We start from the raw sequence: 22,655 nt of genomic DNA on the forward strand, positions 1-22,655 counted from the left end.
AATGCTGAGACGTCCTCTGTTCAACATCTGGATTAACTATTTGGAGTCAGAGCTAGCGGCCCAACACGAAACTCTGACTGTCTAGCCTATCTTTATGGAAAGACTGCCCTTTTCTCTGGAATTTAACTCCTTTTGATTAACCGAGTTTTGCGCATAGATTATGTATTCTTTAAAATGGGTGCGAACAATGGAAAACTGTATGGAAGCGAGGGTAAGTGCTCTAATTACGACTTTAAAAACACGTTTTATTTGAATTCCACTCAGAAGGAAGTCTCCTTTTTTTTTTTTTTTATCAAACTAGACTCCACAAAGACTACCATGTTACCGTTAATTGCGACAGCTTCTCATTTGTGTCCAACTAAACTAAAAACAGAAAACAGTGCAGGCGTTTCTTGGCTCTGTAGCTTACTTGAGTTTGTCTCTGAACATTAGTTAGCTAGCTTAAAAACTAGCACTATTCCCTCTACATCTTTAATTATCTTACAGAAACTGTTTGTGTAAAGTTGAACTCACGCCAGACTCCATTCAAAAATCTGCCAATTGTTAGCATATGTGTTGATATGGGGATGATAGCAACGTTTGACTTATTATAGCCTACTTTTTATACTTTTTAAAGATGTGCAACGTTTATATTCTTCAGATAAGATAGAGAGTGACATCTGGTGGTCGCATTTTAAACACTTTGAATGAACAGTTTGTATATAACATTTGAAGCTTAAACAAAAAAAACCTTCCAATTGCTTTCAGTGCATCCTTCTTTTATACCCACATTTTTCCCCCCAGAAAATTAACTTTATTGTATCTGTAGTTTCACTTGAAGGAATTTTACATGGTGATAATACAACTGTGGGATGCAACATGTCCTACAGCTTGTATTTGTGTTATTTAACATGCAAGTAACAGCCTCTTTGAGTTTGAGTTAGTAGCAAAGGTGGTGTTTTCAGACCAGTAACACAGTCACTTTAAATCAAATACCACCTCACACAATCAGTCAAAGACAGCTGACTTGGCAGGGCAGCGAGTTCATCAGGCAGCACCAAGTAGCCTAATGTATGGCAGATTCTTTCATGCAGGTTTAGTGGAGGTGGGTCAAAAGACGTGAGTGTTTGGGCATGTGGGCACTTAAGTCTTTTTTTTATCTTGATGAGAGCCAATTCCAGAGATTTTTGTCCCTTAAACTATTGTTGTTTGATTTGGCAGCCATTTTGTGTGTATTGGTCAACGCCATATGATCCTCATGTAAACAAAAACATGTGGTAGACACCTTGAAAAGACACAAAATAGCTTTATTAATGGAAAAATGCCCTGGTGACACGTGTTCTATGGAAACAGCTCCTCCTTAGATGGTTTCTTACAGTGGACACACCTAAAAGTGATTTATTTATTTATTTATTTATTTATTTTATTTACCTTAATTAGCTCTCTTGCAGCTGACTGTTTAATGTTGTCTTAGCTAAATGATGAACTTGACTTGCACAGCAGACAATCGGATCATAATGTAAAGACTGTAAAATATTGTCCCTCCGGCGCAGATTTCCTCTCTTATTTATTAATGAAAATAACTAAAGAAAATAAAATACTGTCATGTTTTGGATCAATACCTCGGTATCAATGATGTCAGTATTGGTCTATAAGACAAAAAGAAAGTCATTAGTCATGTAGAGCCGATGGCCAAGCAGGCAGAGACATTCACTGTCCATCTACAGCTATCAGATATATTCAGAAAATTGTTCCACCCAACTGGAATGCAGCTTAAATCCAGGGAAAAAACAACATTTTTATATGATATTATAATACCCAAAATCCATACCGCATTATTGATAACATCTCCAAAGTGCCTGGATTATCAGCTCAGCAGGACAGCCACTATCATTGCTATAGGCATGGTTAGATTTCAGTTAGTACCAAGAATATTAGCCTTCATATTACCCCCTACCTCCTCTCCCACCAACTGTCTTTTTCATCTAATCTTCAACATTACTTATTCAGAAAAACTGTGACCCGACTCAAACAGTTACTTAGTTCTGTCTCCAGAGCAGAAATGTTTGGATAAATAACATTCCAGTGTGCTCTCTTCCTAAGTCAATAACTGCAGAGAAAAAGACTGGAACTCATGATGTTAAAAATAACAAGTGGATCAGCTCCACCTAGGAATCCAGCCTGTTAAGGTACATGAACTGATTCTATCACCGATACCGACCTCTTTCGTTTACTCTCAGGTTAACAGTCATTAGTCAGGTGGGGAAAATATGATGTGGTCTAAGCAGATTGTGTTCTCGTTGAGCAAGTCACCTCTGATGGCTCATAAAGCCTTAATTCTCCCTTTCATTGCAAGATAGAAGAATATCTGATGGTTGGCAAGCTTGCACCTCTTTGGTGTACAACATGAAACACAAGCATTACATTCCAACTTGTGTTTTTTGTAGATGTTAAGATGATGATGTTTCGGGTTTAAGTGCATGAGTTATTATTATTGTTAAGTGCATTTTCTTATGAATAATTAACTCTTCAAATGTAAGCATTTTTTAAGGGGATTCATGGTGATCAATACACATTTTCTGAGACTTTTTTATATCTCAGTACTCAAAGAAGTGTTTTCCTCTATTGCTCTATTGGCATTACTTAAACCTTAACGATATAGTCTGAATGATTTCAGTACTGGTGGATTTGGTGCTTTACTGGTGGCTACTTTAAAGAAATCTCTCTGTTTTTAGGGCGGCAACTAACGATTACTTTCATTAAAGATTGTTTAGCCGACTAACTGATTAATCGCTTTGCCTATAAAATATCAGAGAATAGTGAAAAATGTCCATCAGAACCCAAGGTGACGTCTTCAAATGTCTTGTTTTGTCCGACCAACGAACCAACAAAACCCAAAGATATTCACTTTACAATTGTAGAACACCAAGGAAACCAGAAAATGTTGACATTGGATAAACGAGGAACAAGAAATTTGGCAAAATAATTAATCGTTTCTATTAATTTTGATTAATTGTCTAATCATTGCAGGTTTAGTTGTTTTAATAAAGAACGCGGTCAATAATGAGCTTCTTTCTAACTGCGATCTGATCCCTCGTGTGTAGGTCAGCAGTATGAGTACAGTAGAGAATGGCGGACTCCGCCACTAACAATGAAAACTACTATAGTGAGGTAATAACAGAATTTAAATACACTGAATTGCTGAGAAAATGCTGACCATTGAAAGTATCAAATCTGGGATTGGTTCATGAAAATCTTAAGGATTGTAACTTTAATATTCACATCACACATTAATCATTTGTTCAAAGTGTTGTCATTCCACAGAAGAAAATGGTGCATAGTATTTATAGTTACAAGTGCAGAATTCTGCAGTCCGTCTGCCCACATCTGTTTTCAAGTGTGACTCCACAATTAATTACACACTGGTCACAACTATGCAACAACCCTCCACCAACACATTATATAAGCACAAGACAGGAAGCAGGAGCTTTTCAGAAAGTTGTTTTTCCATGAAAGACAGAAAACAATCTTGCCTTGCACAGATCCACATGCTTCAAACAAACAGCCCTGCAGAGTCCCTCATGCTGAGGAGAAGAATGCTGTAACCAGCAAAATATTAAAATATATTTGGTTGTGTTTACCCAGTCTCATGATTTCTGCTCTGCTTAAATATTAGAAAAATCTGCAAGCTCCTTGTGAATTTCTGAGACATTTCCGGGGACTGGAGGAGCCATATAGCAGATGTGCCGGCTCAGTGATGTCACCACAAAGTGTCATTCACACTCATACCATATGAGCTGCTTTGGTTTAAAATCACTGTATATGTATCGTGTGAGTATGCAGTCACAGGTTGCATTTTGTCCCCCCTTCACAAGCTTTCATATGCACTACTTATTTTGGGAACTGTCTAGTCTGTTTAGGTGGCTGCGCTCGATGCGCATGTGGCTGTGACTTTTTGGGAATACCTCTTCGGCCTGCCGTTCTGGGTGAAAGGCGCATACTTAGTCTCAGGAAAGCCACAAAGCTGCATTTATGATCTGACAGAGGAATGAAATGCCATAAACAACTACTCCACAGGCGGCCTGCAGTCACCATGGCAGTCGTACTCCGGCAGCAGAGGCACACATTCAAAGAATATCTCCTTGACGTTTAGCTCTCCTGTGTGACTGCATAGAAATCCAAATCCTAAATCTAATAATACAAGGATAGCTCATAAAGTTAGAGTTGTAAATCCATGTAAACTTGATAAAAAGCACTCTCATGTGGCAGTTGTACAGACTGTACGACCTAAGAAGTATGCAGCTAGTGATACACTTTGTTATAATCATTCATTAAAGAGAGTTTGCTTGTATCTCACGCAGGAGTGTTTCCTCACTCGTCCTCCGTGGAAGCGAAGGCTGAAGGGGATTTCAGGAGACTTTATTCTTCCTCCAAATATCAAAAAAAAAACGGACACTTACTCAAACAAACCAGCAGAGACTTTGTGCATGCGCCAAAGCTAACCATTCATCCAAAATTGAGGAACATAAAAGTCATGAAAGCAGAGAGTGATGGGCTTTATATTTCCTTACACTTCATACCTCCTTACCGTCTTAAATACATCATCAAAGTGCAATTGCACATTATCTCTGACAGGAATTAAGCCTAAAAAGTCTCTCAAAAGAAAGGATTGATTTTCAACAACCAATAAATCAGAACTGCAGTTTGTCATCTTTAAAGTTGCTATACTGTGTCCCAGTACTTTTGTTTTTCTTCCCATTCCCCCTGCAGGTAAAGGGAGCTCAAGCATCTCTTCTGACATAAGTTCGAGCACAGATCACACACCAACTAAAGCTCCAAAGAATGTGGCTACCACCGAAGGTAAGGCATCTGGTGCTCATTAACCAAACTCCCCTCCCTTCTTCTTTCCCTCCTCTTCTTCTTCTTCTTCTTCTTCTCCTCCCGCCCCTCTCTTTCCCCTCCTCATCCACTTTCTGTACTGCCTATTTTTGGAGAGAAACCGGTGTGTTCCTGGGATAACTCTAAATTGAAAACAAACTCGCAGCTCCCATCCGAACCCAGAAACCAAAGGCATTTCTTTGGGCTTTGTTTGAGAAGACCGAGAAAAAAAAAGAAACACTTCTGGCTTCTCATTGTGGAAGAGTGCTTATCTAAACTGTGGTCATATCAGGCTCAGAGCGTTGCCAAGGAGGGAGGTACTGTGCTGGAGAAAGAGAGAGAGAGAGAGAGAGAGGAGGGTGAGGGGGTTTTGTTGGAGGCCGAGAAGGTGTGGGGACTGAAAATGGGAAAAGAGAGCTTCACCTTCTGCCGTTGTAACTCCTCTCCATGCAGCTCTCTGGCTCCCCCTCGCCTCCCCAGCCCTCCTCCAGAGTGACTGCAGGGAGGGGAGCCGCTCCTCTTCGTCAGGAGTGTGTTACGAATGTAAACTGTATGCTCACTGTAGTGGTTCATAAATACTTTGCAGCTGACAGATGCCTTTTGAAGCCCCCTGCCAGCAGTTGTCTTCAATACCGATAGCTCCGATACATTTTTAACAATCTGCCAGTCAAAGCAGCAGAAGTTGTTTTTATTATTCTTTAAAAGAACAGAACAAAATGTCTCAAAGTCGTAGCTTAGCAGTACTGCAACGCCAGGCGCTGTATCCCCACTGTCTTGTAGTTTGTGCTCTCTAGGAAATCAAAGTTTGCCATGAAATAAATGTGAATATTCATAAAAGATTTGCATTAGAGGGCAACATGGCAGTTTTCATATGTATTTGAGACAAATACAAATCTGTAGAAACTGTATGAACAATGAGCTGAGAGACGCTAAGGCGCTCCGTAAAGCTGAGAGCTGCAGGGTTGGGTGATAATCCCCTGTGGGTCCGTTGCTACATCGTCATTTGATCCTTTGTTAATGTAAAACTATTGATTAGTGCAGCTTTAAGCATTTCAATATGGCAGACTAACTTTCATTAGCTTCACGGCACCTTTTAAATATGTCTCGGCTAATGTCAGTTATCAGTAAAATCAGAATATATAGCGTCTTATAGCATCTGCATGTCTCACAGTGAGTGTGTTAAACTTCCACTGGGCAGGAAAGAGTATGAGTCAGAAAGTGGAAATGAAATCTCAGTGAGTCATTGATTTTGATGAAAAACCTTATCTAAACTCCCCACAGATACATTATGGTCTCTCTCTCTCTCTGTGCTGTGGTCTCTTTGTCTTTCTCTGAGTTGACCAGTGACTCACCGACCGTTCTGCACGCTCACACACATGCACACATATATACTCACCCCGTTGCTCTCGTGCATTGTCATCACCAATCTTAAATTTGCTCTGGCGTGATGAACGTGGTATTCTTGTGGTTTGGAGCTGCCCACAAGAAAACAAATACCAGCTCCAGCCTGTCTTTACAGCTGTCACTCGACTGGAGAGTTCAAGGTGTTTCTCAGAGAGAGAAGAGAAAGAAGAAAACTCCTCACGAGACATCGGGCGTGCTTTTGGTTTCACGCAAGATGTGTGTCACTTACTTTGTTTCAGCGAGGTTAATTCACTGATTAACCTCACTAAATATAGGGTGAGATGTGCCGTCCTCCTGTGAGTGTGCATTAGGGCGAGGCAGATTACTGTTACTCACTCGACTTCGCTGGAAATGCTGACTCACTTGGATGTGTCCATTGAGGAGCTGCTGGGAGTGCACCCAGAGTATTTTGGGGAAATTGATAATTGTCCCGAATGTGTCTACTTGGGGAACACAACCTGTGCAGATAGAAATATATAGGCAGAGTATAGACCATGGCCAGTGGCTTCCCGACCATAATTTCCCTCCTGCGTTATGACTGAAATTGTTATTTTTTTCTCCATGCTAAGTGGGAGTAATTACATGGTCTGGAACCGCCACAGCCACAGTCAAATCCCCCCTCCTTAAACAGACACACACACACACATGTGCACACACACACACACACAGTGGCAGATCACACAGTCCTTGCCCACCTCGTCCTGTGGTCCACTAAACTAATCAGGAAGCAGTCTGGGCTGTTTCCCCACCACACACTGGGAGTATTCATATTAGGGTCTCACACAGTATCCTCATGCTCCCTATGGATAGTTAGTTAGTTAGTATTTATCTAAATCAAACACCAAAATATAACAAGACGTTTTCTGGTAACATGGACACAAAAGACAACAGTCATAACTTTATATATATCTATGTACTTTGAGGTAGCACGTTGTTATGCAAAATGTTATATTAATTAAAGAAAGACAAATAAATGCTACAAGCTGAAGGTTTATCCTGATGACTCATCTCCCATTCTTTGTCCAAGTAACTGGCCGAATGTTTCGTATACCCGACTTCTGTTTTTTATCTTACGAAACAACATATTGTGTGGTTCCCAGTGAAAGGGACAAAAGAAAAATCATTTTCTATCTTTTTATTATTGAGATGAAATCCACCTTTCTTCATCCAGACTGACATACCGCCCAGTTTCAGCATTATTCATGGTTATTCGTTCTTCAGGTTATGAAACTTTTATGCAAAATCACATGTAAATGATGTTCGATACAGTTTTTAATGTCAGATAAAACATTTCACAAACAATTAATAACTCCTTTTGTTTCATTATTTAAAACAGAAAACTGAACTGAAAATACAATTCCACTTAAAGCCACAATATAACATTTGCTGAACAGCAACTACGGTGACACAAGTGACAACTACGACATAAATGTAAAAAAACACAGTGTAGTTCAAGCAGAGAGGAGCGAGCTGTCTCAGTAATGTCAGCTACACAGTAATATCTACCTAAAGTTCGCTAACGTCAGCTAACATGATCCACCGTAAGCTGCTGGTCATACCAGACCAAGTAAGGTTGTATCTGCAAAACCCCTCAGTGTATTGAACTGAGAAAGAGTGCGCTTTAATGCTTATGCATTTAACTTTTCATTTGTAAGAGAAAGATTGTTATTTCCTCTTTCAAAAGATACATAATCTCCCTTTAAAGCCCCGTGTGTAAGATCCAAACCAGAGCCGCTGAAGGGCGGGAGACCAATTTTCACCAGAATGGTTTCATTTTTCTACAAATCAAAAACTTGGAAAGATGCTCTCATCATCTCAAAACTCTTCACGTGGTGGCTTTAAAGTCAATAAATCATAATACTGAATGATTGTGCAGCCCTAATATCAGCACACAGATGGAAAGTAGGCCATTGCCTGTCTGTCTTCACCGGTCCAACATGTATTCCCACAAAATCAACATTAGGAAGTTACACTCATTCTCCTCCTGAAAACAAACCGAGCCGGGCAGTCATCTGGCAAGTTTTTGCAACGTGTCTCTGTTTTCATTTATTATTTAGACGGGCTTGCGGTGGCCTGACCCAGTTGAGATGCTTATTAGCTGCAGACTGAAAGGCACAGTCCTGGACAGTAAATCCTTCCTGTGGGATGAAACTGAGTATCTCCCAGCAGGGGTTACACCGTGACCCCGTCTGGGCCTCAAGGGTTTACTTTGGCACAGCCAAACTCAGGGTACCTTAGGAATGTGGCTCCAAAATGGCAGTCGCTAAACTGACAACACCCTGAGATGTTCGGCCTGTTGTAACTCTCTCAGACCGTTTTGATCCTCCTGTATCAGCTGGAGCCTGTGCCAAGCTTCAGCCACTGATGTAACACAGACTCACAGGGGCGTTGATCATGTTAAAGCAGCCATTCGGGGGTGGGGGGTCGGGGTCAGCTCCTTCACCCGTTTATAATGGCACCAGGAAGCTAGCTGGGAAACAGGGAATGGTGGGAACAATGAACAAGCCGACTTCCTTTCTGTCTGCCAAGGGCCAAAGAAACAGTGATAACAGTGACGGGGAAAAAGCTTACTCTGTCCTTCCACACCAGAGAACACTGTAGTCAAAGATTTACCCCGGAAACATGCCATGATTTATATGCAATTATCCACATTTATCAAAAGCAGTATAACATTGAGAGTCTCGTTCTCTAGCATGTTTTTTGTTTTTGACTCCTGAAGTTTCAAAGCGTCTAGAAGGTGTAATTTATATGTCTTCAGTGCACGAATGTAAACACAGCAATAAGATCCTGCCCATTCAACTTCACTGCATGTTACGTTCAAGCGACGAAGCCCTCTAGTGGCCGTAGTAATTCTGACGGGAACAAAGGAGGAAGTCAGGTGACGCCGTTATAGAGCGACAAAGTCCGCGTGGGGAGGAGGTAGTTTTATAAAGCATGACCATGATTGTTCCCTAACCTTAATCAGGAGTTTATTATTGTAACCATGACGATGACATTTTAACTCAAACTACAGTGTTTCCCTGACCTCAACAAAGTACTTATTTGAACCCAAACCTGTTCATCACTGCAGCGAGGTGAGGAGGCTCTCGACTCATTAATGAACATAAAAACAAAATCACCAAATTTAGAGATGCATGGTTTTCACTGGAGAGTGACGCCGTGGTGATACGGAGGGCGGTGACATGCAGCATGTCATGGCCATGTACGCTTACTGATCTGTTTATTGCATCTTCTCTTCTTTAATATGACGACCTCAGCCAAGTGTAAAAGCTTTTTTGTGACATTTAGACTTTTTGTTTTTGAAAATGTTTGGCGGTGTTTTAGGGGGTAAATTGAAAATGTGCATAAAAACAAGTGTGTTTGTTACGCTGTACACTTAAGTGCTGTACTTAACTGTAATTTTCAGGCACTTCTACTTGTATTTCCATGTTATGCAACTTCATACTTTTAATCTGACAGTTATAGTTACTATTTACTTTGCAAATTAAAGGCTCTGCACACCCGCGCAGGCGTTTTCAATTACTCTTGCTAATAAAAACCTAATGTCTTTTATTTGGCTGGAGCAGAGAATTAAACTCTTAATATAATAATATTATAGCAACACACACTCACTAATATTGATCAGTAATCCCACTGAGCTTTGTGGGGGTCAGCTGTGCAGTCTAAACAGCCCCTCCTTAAAGCTCCTGTCTCCAACATGTTCATATTTTTTCCCTCCCAAAGGCAACAAATCCCTCACACTTCATCTGTAAACCAACCTCACGCGCCAATGACCCATTCACTCGTGTTTACCCGAGCAGATATATAGAGTTTCACTGTTGATTTTTGCCGTGCCAAATACGAAAGAGGCTGCAGAGAGGTGTGTGTGTGTGTGTGTGTGTGTCATTGCTGTTGGGAGAGAAGAGAAGATTTACGTTATTGTCCCCCACTTGTGTTGTAAATGTAACTTTGATCATTCATCACTAATTATTTCTGCAGTATTTCTTCTTCGAACCCGTGTGACAAATGTCTGTATTCGAAGATTTGGTGAAACTTAACGCTGCGCTTGTTCTGCTGCTCTACAGCTGTGTTGGACGTCCTCACACAGGCAGAGACGTTTGTTTAGATGAAGAAGCATCTGTTTGGCAGGTGATTGACCATCTTATGGAGGATGAGAGGAAATGGTGCTGCAGATTCTTTTCGTTTCATGCGCAGAAATTAACAGCTTGTGCATGCAGGCAGTACTGGTGGAAGAAAAATCTGTCCACCATTTCGACTTTGGACAGCAGCCTGCAGTTATTTCAAACCTTTTTTAACAAGCCTATTCAAGCCTATTTTAACAAGCCTATATGCGATTGCAATGAGAAATATCAGCGCTTTACTTCTAATCCTCACTGGAAATTGTCTACGTAAAGAGAGAACGCAGAGAGGCAAAGAATGCCAAAGCTATTTTCCCCAGATTTTCTCCATCAGCTGTCCTCGCTCCTCCCCCTTCCTCTCGAGCGCTGCTGGAGCCAGAAATCTGAGCGAAAAAGCACAGAACAAGGCGGCGAGAGAAAAAAAGAAAACAAGTGAAAGCAGTTTAGTGAAGGAGGAGGAGGAGGAGGGGGGGGGCAGTTTGGTGAGCACAGCGCTCCATCTCATAACTCTTCTCTGATTACTGCTTGGTCTTCTCAGTCTGGAGGAAGCGCTGGCCCTGTTGTTTTGAATGCGTTTGCCATTTTCTTCATCGGGGCCACATTTGTCAGTCCTACTACAGGAGCGTGTTTGACGGGAGTTGGGAAAGACGCCACCTGGCCCCCGAAACGCACGCTTGCTTCCTGTAAGATTTTGGCTCCCGAGTGATGTTTTTACCGTGATACACCTGGGTCTCCGGGCTTTTATGTGGCGATACGACCACAGTTGTGAACCAGCTGAACTGACACATTGGACTTCCCCTCCCCTCTTTTCACTCTGTGGTTTGTTTCATTACGTAAGCAGGGAAGTGTCAGTTGTGGCTGAAGCTGCAATGGTACAAAAATGAGGGGAAAATCTAGCCTAGTGTTCTTGAAGGGGTCTTGGTTGGATAAATAGAACCACGTTTTTTAAATTACTTTTCTTTTTTCATTTAAATACCAACTCTTGGTTGCATATTACACCTGGCTCTGCTGTTTGAAGGAAAAAGACCACTCAAAAGTTGAGAAAACATTTTTTCTTCCTGTGACAAATCTTGAAGGGCTTAAATGTCCCGTTTCTGTGAGGACTGTGATATATAACCAGTATGATGGCCCTGCACATGGCATCTTCATTCTGTACATAAGAATGAATGTATACAGTGCAAGACAAATCACAACCATGCTTCAAAAACTCAATTTAGCTGATAAACTGAGATGTTTGAAGAGCGTTTCTCTCTCACTGAAGGCACTTCTACCATTTGAGACAAAATAACCTCCTTCTGGAGTTAAAGCGAACCCTCTTTTTGAGTTTATAACCGCAAAAGTTCCAGCACTTCCCTTGTTCTGTTGCTTCAACCACATGAGATCATTACATTTGCTCCTCATCACAACCAAATCAACCGTTCAGGCCAAGCGCTCGCTTTTCCATGCAGTTCTTCTCGGTGCTGCGGGTAGCCAACGTTACCCTCCTCAGTCATTTAACACGACTGTCACTCCACACTCTAACCCTCCTCTCACACCGCTGCCAGAAAGGATCAACTGTACAGAAAGGCATTTCATGCACACGATCGCCCCATCTTTGACATCCTGATTTAACAACCTGTAAAAAGATGACATCATCTTGAAATTGCCAAAGGCCGGATCAGTCCTGCGCGATGCCAAATTGCTTTTGGAGTCCGAACTGTCATCTCTATTCTGGAAAATGTGGGCTGTGATGAATGGACGCGCACAAATGCTCATTTTTGAAGGAGTGCCTTTGAGTAGATCACGCCTTTAAGTTTGGCGTTAAGATATCTGAGCGTCTGCTGTCCTCCTCAGCTGAGGATTTATAAAGTGACGAGGGCAGAGTGTGGAGACGTTTGTGTCTTTTGAACTGACAGAAGGGCTTTAAGAGGCGGAAAACTCCCTTGAGGAAATTAGTCGTGTTCTGGGGGAAAGAGCGTTATAGTTCCTGGCGTACGTATGGCCAAGTCTGTTGCTGCACAAGCTTAAAAAAAAAAAATGAATCTCGAGACTGAGTGAGTGTGAGAATAGCTGCAGTCCAGAAGCAGTGGACTTGTGGGGGTTGTATGGAGCTAAGGAGTCTGTTTCCTGTCCAAGTGTGCACATTGTAAAGGACCCAGCAGGCCCTATTGTCTTTCAGGTTGTCCAGTGACGTAAGACCTTCCTGTAGTGAAGGCTTTACTGATAGCTCAGCCGCCACACTGTACGGTAATATCAACTTCCATGTATTCAATAAAAACCCAAGACAGACAGATGTTTTTTGTCCCAGGAGTTCTCTCTCTCTCTCTCTGTCGGATGTTTCCCCTTTAAAAGACTGGAGCACGTAACCGTTTAGTGCTGATAAATCAATTGTGCTTTTGATTTCGTTGTTTTCAACCAGCTGATGCATCTTTTTCTAACACTTCACCCCTCTCGTACTGATTTGGATTTGATTTTCCAGACTCATGAGCACCTCTGTTTCCCCCACATGCACCACGCTGCCGTGTCACGGCCTTGGCGGGGAGGAGCACGGCGAAGCTAGCAGAGCAGGAACATGTCACAGAGCTAATGGCATTGAGGTAATGGATTGGTCTGTCCTGCCAGATGCAGCAGTAATAATCCTACGAGCTCCAGACAGAGTCTTAGCAGAGCTTCACAGCACTGCAAGATCCTGAAAAGAATCCCTATAGCTTTAGTTTATGACCAGGCTGCGTCAAAGTCTGGACTGACCCTGCCTGTGCACTTGTCTCTGTCTCTGGTAAAGTCTGCAGACTCTGTTGCCAATTTATCTTCCCTCTTTCTTTTTCTCTTGCTCCTATTTTCTTTTAGAGGCCCTCAAATGATCCCCTTAAATCTGTTTTTGTACATTCCTTTTTTTTTTTTTGCAAAGTTCATCAGGTTTTTGTCATTAGGGCGACATCACTCCGAAACCTCCAGCTGCGTCTCTTCATCACGCAAGCATCTTGTCTTTTCAGTGATCACTTCGATTGATTTACATTAAACTTCTGGCATCAAAGCGCGATCCAGATGTGTCTCAGAAGTAAGGCTAAGTTGATGTTAATGGGATCCTGCTGCGGTACTGCTGTGGATCAGCACAGATTTGGGTATTAGTGGCAAATGATTTCAGCCAAGTATGCGTCGCTGTGGCTATATGCGCATTCACAATGCATGAGTTTCTCTTTCATTTCACCACTGTTCCGTTGTTCTTTGTCCAGGGTAAAGACCAGATGTTCCACTGTTTCTCCTTTGATTTCCTTAACCAAACTGAATCTTCCACCATCTGCACTCGCAGTGACTTCAAGAGCAGTTTAACAGCTGCGTGGTATTTGTTCTGTTAATGATAGGTTTGCAGTGATGCGGAGATATAAAACACGACACCACCGGTCGACTTATACAGATTTCAGCTGCAACTCAGAGTTACAAGTTTATTCTTTCATGCTTTGAGTTTGGAGCTGCAGGTATACGCTCTGCACTTCCCAACAATCCTAACTCAACGTCCACTTACTGGCTTTTTCTGTAGCTTTCAATTACATCACATGGTCCTTATTAGCAGAGAGAGTTTGCTTGGTTGCCATGGAGATAGATCTGTTGACACGCAAGCTCAGTAGCTGTTATGATTTCATCCCGAGGACTTCTCATGCCTGATAACTTAAGCACGTTCATTCTTGACTTTGAAAATTATACTTCTACTTAATGATCCCAACTCAAGGGCCACTTACAAGCGATACAGTTAAAAGCTCTGGAAAAAGCGACTATAGTAGGTGGACCTTGAGTTGGTCAAACGTTCTAAGGTCAAGAGAAAACTTTTCCGCTTAACACTGAAGATGATAATTGAGAGTATTTGGAGTACAACTGTACTAGTGGTCCTACTAGAAGTAGTAGTGTTTCATCTTTGAAGAAAGTTAAAATTAGAGGTCCTGGATTTTATCCCAAAGATGATTCCAGATTCGAGGATTTCAACTTTCTCAGGAATGATAATATACTTTCTGCACCTGATGAACTGTTTGTTCATACTTGGGTACAGTAATATGCTTCATCTGGATTTTTTTTTGTTATGCCTGGCAAATAGCTTGTATTCATACCTTTTATGGCTTAACTCCACAGCTCTTTATTTAGCTTTATTGTCTGTATTTCTGGCTTTGAAACAATGTGTTTGTCTTACTATAGAGATTGGACTGAGAGTCTAATTGCTAAGATTTATGTCCTTGCAAACATCTGTTGTTTGAGAATATGAGAAAATGTGGATTGCAAATGCATCATAGCACGGCACTACTGAAAAACTAGTAGAGGTTCTTCAGATGCTAAAGGGATACACTTATTTTATTTCCAGAAGTGTGAAAAGGGGAATTTTTCGGTCATAAGATCATTGTCAGCAACTTTAACAGTGTTATTGTGTTAATAGTTGATAGTGATCGGATAAACAGATGCCTTACTCAGCTAGAAAACATAGATAGATAACACCTGGACGTCCTTAAAGAGAACTTGCTGCTATCCATCCAAAAATCCAGTGCAACTAAGCAACTGTAAAGCTGTCTTCATTTAACGTTTCCCACCAGCTGTGTGGAAGTGTGACTCTGAGAGAAGGGAAAGCGGGTGGATGGAGTCCAATTAGAGGCACTGTGTTCCTCCGGGCTCGCAGCGCTCTTCTGATCAGTGACACGTGTAATTATGCAATTTGGAAGTTGCTCCTTAGCCAGTGGCTCATGAGTTTGTCTCCTGCGTGCAGAAGCCATCGCATACGTTTGGACTTTGACGACAAAGAAATGCCTCATTCATCCCTCAAAAGTAATGACTCAAGAAATGTGTCCGTGTCACGCCTGCACACGGCTCTGTGGAAAATCTGATCTTCTCCTGGATGTTCGTGATTTCTGCATCACAAGACTCGTGTAGATCTTTTTGTAGAGATGCCACAGGATTGATACTTGAATTCAGATAAATAAATGAGCTTATATCATTAATATTCTTGTTATTTAATGAAAATGAATGGACCAATTGGCAAAAATATGATTTCCACTTGTTTTTTAGCTCCGTGTTGCATAGTGTGTTGTTCCAGCCATGTTGGATAAATCCAAAATCACTAGGTATTAACTCAGGAATCTTGCAATATTTGCAGTGTACTTGAATAAACATAAAAAACCTCAGCACCGCTATTGTCACGACATATTTGGACAGGTGTGTGAAATTTGAAATAGATGAGGTGTTTATAATGACCTCAGACCGTTAAATCCTTTGTGTTAAGTTTAAAAACACAGGCAAAGAGGAAATAATCCTACACATTTCAAGTTTAACCAATCATGGGCAGACCACCCACAAGACTGTGATGCACTAAACCCAAACTGAGGTCAACCGTATCCAACAAGAACGATTAAATCCCAGCATCCTCCTCTAAGCCGAATGAAATGAGTTTGATGCAGATTTCTAACATTCAACGCGGGCTGGGACAGCGGCGCTCGCCGTTCTGCTCGAGTTTGGACTCGAGTGAGAATTATAAGGCACACGAGAGGGAGTTTTAAAGTAGCCGTGAATCGGCGGACATGTTCCCGAGAGGATGAGTCTGCGGATGTCATCAGAGGTGAGGCGGAAGGCAGACTGAGCCAAGGATCTGGAATACAGATCCGCAGGACAGTCGTAAGGCCGGTGTCACTGCCCAGCTGTCTGTCCCTACACACAAATCCACATGACAGGCAGGATGCTGTCCATTTGTCATGAAGACGCTGACATACGCGGTGTAGGCCCAGCAGACTGTGCTGATGCAATTATATCAGTGTAAATGTATGGGAATCACAGGGGAATAGGTAGACCTAACAATATAATGTATTCAAGTACAACACTACGAACCACCGCCTCAAAAATTAGAGTTGACTCAACACATTATAATCTTCATATTGCCAACATTTTATAATAAATAATAATAATAAAACCCTAATAAAGAAAGAGAAACTCCAAAATAAAATCAAGTACCAAAAGTCCATTTCAGCCCACTCCTGTTTCCACAGCATCTGAAAAACCAAAATTAGACTGGTACAGGATTAAAAAGTGGCGGCTTCGTTTGAGTTTTGGCACACGACAAGACAACACTGGAGTAATCATGGCCTCTCTGCAAAGTATCGAGGATCTGCTGAGTGACTTTTTTCCGTTGTTTTGTACAAAACCACATTGAAACAATTGGCAAATTAAGTTGAATTTAGCCATTTCTTTCTTTATCTTGCTCTTATTTAGACTTGTGGGGAGTTGAGCTCCATAACTTTGTTTAAACCTCAATAACAATGCAAGACAACCAGAGCTTGCTTGCAGTCTAAATTAATTTAATACAGTCAATGCATGTGTTAAACCAGTCAGCAATGTTCTGCACTGTTAATTCCACTCCAGTAGTTCCTGTACTATCAGGGGGTGGGAACTACAAACCAGGAACCACTGAAACTTCCTGCAGTTGAAATGCAGGTCAAGTTCCTAGATAGTTATAGTGAAGTTGGTGTTTTTCTGATTGTGTTCACCACATTTTTAATACTAACAACATAAATTAAATCTATTCACCAAAATTCTTCTTGATCAATAGGCAACTGATATATTTCCTTTTGGAATAATAGTCTTAACTCAAGGACAGTTTGTAAGTGTGTTGTTAAGACAACTTACGTGAGAAAACTGAAAAATAGAGATGAATTAATTCTAGACTTGCCCTCATCATCAGGACTATTAGTCTCAAACACCCAGAATGATCTTCATTTTGAAAGATGATAACATCTCATTTCGCCCATAAGGCCTGCAGACTCATAGTAGGACAGCTGTAAGTGACATCATACTCGTGACTACTTGAAATGCTTTTAGTGATGATTATCAATCCAACTGAGCCCCTCGACATCAGACAAGACGAAATCGGAGGGGTGATGAGGAGACTAAGATAGCATCAGAAGAGCACTCAGTGTCCCGGTGTGATGGGTCGACCCCGGGAATCAGATCCGACGCCCCGGCTCACGAGGCGGAGCGCTCCGCCGTCTCACGCCACAGTTGATGGGATCCAGCCAGCGCTTCTCACAGCTGCGTCTTCAGACGTGGCGGCAATCAGCGCACATCTGTCAGGAGGGCCTCAGTGTTTACACAGGGCTAACTGTACGTTGTCAGCCCCGGCACCAAACTCCTCAGCTGGCCGCTTTGAAGCCACAGAGTTCATCTGATCAAGAGGCCCTGTGACTGCTGCTCAAACGCCCGGAAGATAAACGTGACACGTTTTTCCCCAACATCCAAAAACATGATAGCGAGATCCTCGGAAACTCCCTCTTCATTGATGATAAAAGCTGGTGTGGTTATGGCACCATCATGATGAACCCTGCACCTTTTTCTTTTCTTATTCCCACAAGTGATCTGGCAAAAATAAAGTGACATCATGTCGTTTCCAGCAGATACAGTGAAGCAATGGTGAACATCAGGATTCAGAATGAAACACAACTGGAGAGTCACACAGCAAGACAGTGGCCTCAATATGGTTTACTGGTTGAAGGGGAACTCCAATGATTTTACACATCAAAGTCTGTTTACAGTTGTTGGGGAGTACGACTGCATATATGAAGAGCTTTGTGAAATCTGATGCCTCAAGTGGTGTCACTAGAGTCATCGTGGAAGCTGAAGTTTGAATATTTAAAAAATCCCAGGGTGAGGAGTTAGAAAGAAGCGATCTTGTGGCCCGCTACATTAGCCGCTACTAGCATAACACACCTGAATCTCTGACTATATGGTGGAATTGTGGGTGATGTAGGCACCAGGTTGTGACAAGCAATAATACGGGGGATATCTCTGGTTCTGCTGTCCATCGTGAGTCTGATAATGTTATAGCAAAGCAATGCTAAATCGGTGGAGTAATCTTTCAAGGGGAGCTCCACTCAGCCTGTGAAAACAGCTGCATAGTGTCTCCTGTGGCTCTGAAGGGAGCTTGAGAGTCTTGAGAAAATAACCCTCGGGTTATCTCAGCTTGGACTTGGAGACATCAGAAAACCTGAATCACAAACTGGGGGCATGGAGTTCGAAAGATGTTGGCTTTTACTAGGCAGGGAGGGTCTAATGAAAGGATGCTGTAGGTTGCATTATGGGAAGTGTGGGATCCCACCCTACTAGAGCCTAGAATACTTATTTTAATCTCATGTCACATGTTGTATGCACTTTAAAGCACATCGAGTTTCTCTGTAAATGTACGTAAATAAAATTGCTATAAGCCTGTGCTGCTTCAATTTAGACGATTGTTTTTTCAATCTGTCTCATGTGAGTCCCCCAACTGGAAGTGCAATACTAAATCGCTGGAGTACCCCTTTAAGGTGCTAAGCTAGTTTTTTCTTGCATGGAAACTGTTTCCGTCTTGGTCTTTTAGCTGCCATTAGCTGCTCTCTCCACCTCTGTAAAACCCACAGATGACAGTACAGTTATTGTTGGCGTGTTTTTTGTAGTTGTCAAAAGTAATTCTGGGAAATGTAGGAAATTGAAAGTGCATGAGTCAGATTTAAGGAAAGTGCAGCAAAAAGGTAAATCACAGTTTTCATTGCAAACTTATTCCTGGAATATATTCAGCGTCATTGATGATGTTAAGAAAATGTTTCTGAAGGTGGAATTTTCCTTCAATAAAAGTTGGTAAAATCCACATTCAAGGACGGCGCTGAAGTTGGCTTCCGATCACAACTTGCAAATCAGAGATAAGCAAATAGTTATGGGCAGGTTACATTTTTTATTACTACTTAATGAAAGTATTAGACTTCATCTAGCCGTCAGATTTGTGAAAATTTCATGATTTAATTCATGAAAACCAAAAAAAGATTTCATTTCATTTCTTTTCTCCATCCAGATCACATGACCAGGTCTAGCTTAAAAACCGCTGCACTTTCACTTGTCAAACCAGAACTAGACTCCAGAGACTACTTAAAACACAGTTTCAGATTCATAGACATATGAAACGAGCAAACATTGTTTAGTTTTACAGGTCACAAGCCAAAAAAATGAGTAATTTCAGTCAAAAACAAAGGGGTTTCTAAACAAAAGGGACTTAAAAGGAAGATTTTCTCTCTTCAATCTTTTCACATCTATCTTCTCCTCCTTTTCTTCAGGTTTAGACTCCAGCACACGGACTCTGAGCACCCCCAGCCCCGGTCTCATCCTACCATCCAAGTCCTCCTCTCTCTCCTCACCTGCCCTCTCCAGTAACGGCCATGAGACCAACTCCTCCTCGTCCTCCTCGGCCCCCGCCGAGACCGTTGCCGTGGTCCACTCTCAACCCGGCACTCACACGCGCTCCCGTCAGTCGAAAAGCCACCACCACGCCCCCATTGACCTCCTCCCGGACCACACCCTCCTGCAGATCTTCTCCCACCTCCCCACCAATCAGCTGTGCCGCTGCGCACGCGCGTGTCGCCGCTGGTACAACCTGGCGTGGGACCCGAGGCTGTGGGGCACCGTCCGGCTAACGGGAGAGCTGCTTCACGCCGACCGTGCCATCAGGGTCCTGACGCACCGGCTGTGCCAGGACACCCCCAACGTGTGTCTGACTCTGGAGACGGTGATGGTGAACGGCTGCAAACGCCTCACTGACCGGGGGCTGCATGTGGTGGCGCAGTGCTGCCCAGAGCTACGTCGCCTGGAGGTTGCTGGCTGTTATAACATCTCTAACGATGCTGTGTTTGAGGTGGTGTCCCGCTGCCCCAACCTGGAACACCTGAACCTCTCAGGTAAAAAGAAATATACTTGTCTATAACACGAAATCAAAGCCTCTTACCTTGATTGGTAGCTAATAGTAGGCTCTCTCAGTTTTATTAAGGAGTGCCTGCTACCCTACATCACGCACATGTGTGGATTTACCTCAAAGAATTCCTCCTCTCAGTCCCTCTCAGTCATTTCTACTAAAGCTGGTAAAAACATTAGAGGAGCAGCAGAAGCTCTGCCAACCTTAAGCTCCCATGTGGGAGAAGAAAGGCTTTCTTTAGCTGAGAGCAGAACTTACCTCAACGTGAGTAAGGAGAGCGGTCTGCTGCTTTCATTAAGGAAGTGACACAAATAACATTGACTTGGACAGGACTCTGGTGGCAGAGCAATGTCTGCACCATTAGCACCAGGAAGTAAGCCCTTTGTTGTAAAAATAGCCTTTAAAAAAATGTGTGGCTTTTATTTGAAAAGCACAAAATAATTAAATCAAGGCTTCTTTTTTTTTAAACTGCTAAGGTCATCAACCTTTGACTTTTTTCTTTCACCCTGAACATTTTGGTTTTCTTGGAGTTGTTTGCACTCAAACATTTTCATGCTTCTTGTTGCAGACATGTTGCCAAATACAGCAGGTTTTACTCTGGTGCCCCCTACTGGCCACTCACAATTGAGCTTAGCCTTTAAAATTGAAATTGTCTGAGAGGATTGGTTCACATTTTTTCAAGTCTGTCTTAAAACAAAACTCCAAATCTTCTTTGGAGAAATACTTTGTCTTTGAGCTGACAACCTCTGCTTCTTCTTCCTCCAGGCTGCTCCAAGGTGACATGTATCAGCCTTACCCAAGAGGCCTCACTCCAGCTGTCCCCTCTGCATGGCCAGCAGATCTCCATCCACTACCTGGACATGACCGATTGTTTTTCCCTCGAGGATGAGGGCTTGCGAACTATCGCCTCCCACTGCCCCCGCCTGACGCATCTGTATTTGCGCCGCTGCACCAGACTGACGGATGAATCCTTGCGCCACCTGTCTCTCCACTGCCCTTCAATAAGAGAGCTTAGTCTTAGTGACTGCCGCTTGGTAGGGGACTTCGGCCTGCGTGAAGTCGCCCGCCTGGAGGGCTGCCTGCGCTACCTGAGCGTGGCCCACTGCACCCGCATAACAGACGTGGGCATGCGCTACGTGGCTCGCTACTGCCCAAGACTGCGCTACTTGAACGCGAGGGGTTGCGAGGGGCTGACAGACCACGGCCTGAGCCACTTGGCCAGGAGCTGCCCCAAACTCAAGTCTCTGGATGTGGGTAAGTGCCCGCTTGTGTCGGACAGTGGGCTGGAGCAGCTGGCTATGTACTGCCAAGGCCTGAGGCGAGTGAGTCTCAGAGCCTGCGAGAGCGTAACGGGCAGAGGACTCAAAGCTCTGGCAGCCAACTGCTGCGAGCTGCAGCTTCTCAACGTGCAGGACTGTGAGGTTTCGCCAGAGGCTCTGCGGTTTGTTAGACGCCACTGCCGGCGCTGTGTCATCGAGCACACAAACCCTGCTTTCTACTGAGGCGGGGAGTTCTTGGACTGGTCCTCTGACAAGTGGATGTTCTAATATTCCTGCTATGGAGTTGGCAGAGATCAGCGGCTGATGTGTCAGAACTGGTTGAAAGCTGGTGTGCAATACGGGCCAGAATTTGTCTCTTTAAATCCGCTTGGTGGCTGTTAATGCTCTCCTTTGAAAATACTTCCATAGAATGTATTTAACATATTTATCTGTAAAAAGGCAGAGAAGTGCAGTATTTCAGTATATTACCTTTTTCAACACCACAATTTACAATGTAACAACATGCTACAACACTGAGCACTGGGTACAGTTGTGTTACCATTTAAAAGCATTGTAATATATTTTATTTTAAGGCCCTGAAACATAACCAGTATCATACATTACTACATCTATTTATAAACAGCAAGTATCTTCAGATTAAACCACTAAGAATGTAGCTACAAAGCAGCAACTAAAGCAGATCTGGTGACTTAAAGATATTCTCAGTTTCACTTTCTTTATGTGCATATGCACTTTATGCAATAGTGCTGACAATCACTCCAACTGAGCTCAACGTGTCATCATTTGCTGCAGATTAAAAGTTACTATTAGCCAGAGAGCTTTTACTGCCAAATAGAAACAAACTGTTACGGGATCATTGTTGAAAATAAACAAGAACACATTGCTGCTATAACTGTGCCAATAAACTTCTTCAAAATCCGCCCGCCACAACTGTGAGTGTTTTACTCAACCCCTCATTACGGTCTTAAAGGTTTTAAGCCTGCACATGTTTGTGAGTCATTACGGTAACCGAGGAATATCTGGGAATGCCATATATGGATTTGTAAAATGTTGTTTTCCCCTCTAAGGACTGAAGTGTGTGGGTTCAAAGGGCAGTGTACCGTAGGTGGGAAAGGTGCTTCCTGCTTTCAGGCCATTGGCTGAATTAAACCTGCTTGTAACCTGTCAGACACCACAAAGGTATCACCCACATATATATATACTTTGCACTTTGGTTATAAGATTGTTTGTAAGTCATTATTGCTGCAGTTATATTTCCTGTTTCTGTATAAAAATATTGCTACT

At 42.6% G+C, this 22,655-nt stretch overlaps 1 protein-coding gene across 2 annotated transcripts; it reads left to right on the forward strand.

The window, feature by feature from the left end:
• The first annotated feature begins 78 nt into the window (after nt 1-78).
• Nucleotides 79-21,593, forward strand: LOC139304442 (F-box/LRR-repeat protein 7-like). Of its 2 annotated transcripts, none has more exons than XM_070928373.1 (4): nt 79-211; nt 4,750-4,839; nt 19,460-20,077; nt 20,857-21,593. In XM_070928373.1, the coding sequence occupies exons 1-4, from the start codon at nt 175-177 to the stop codon at nt 21,591-21,593; spliced, it is 1,482 nt and encodes a 493-aa protein (XP_070784474.1). In that variant the 5' UTR covers nt 79-174. The 2 variants fall into 2 exon arrangements, with proteins under 2 accessions (XP_070784474.1, XP_070784475.1); XM_070928374.1 differs by having other exon boundaries at nt 19,466-20,077.
• Nucleotides 21,594-22,655: the final 1,062 nt, after the last annotated feature.

This window comes from Enoplosus armatus, chromosome 21 (genome assembly GCF_043641665.1).
Source record: "Enoplosus armatus isolate fEnoArm2 chromosome 21, fEnoArm2.hap1, whole genome shotgun sequence".
NCBI lineage: Eukaryota > Metazoa > Chordata > Actinopteri > Centrarchiformes > Enoplosidae > Enoplosus > Enoplosus armatus.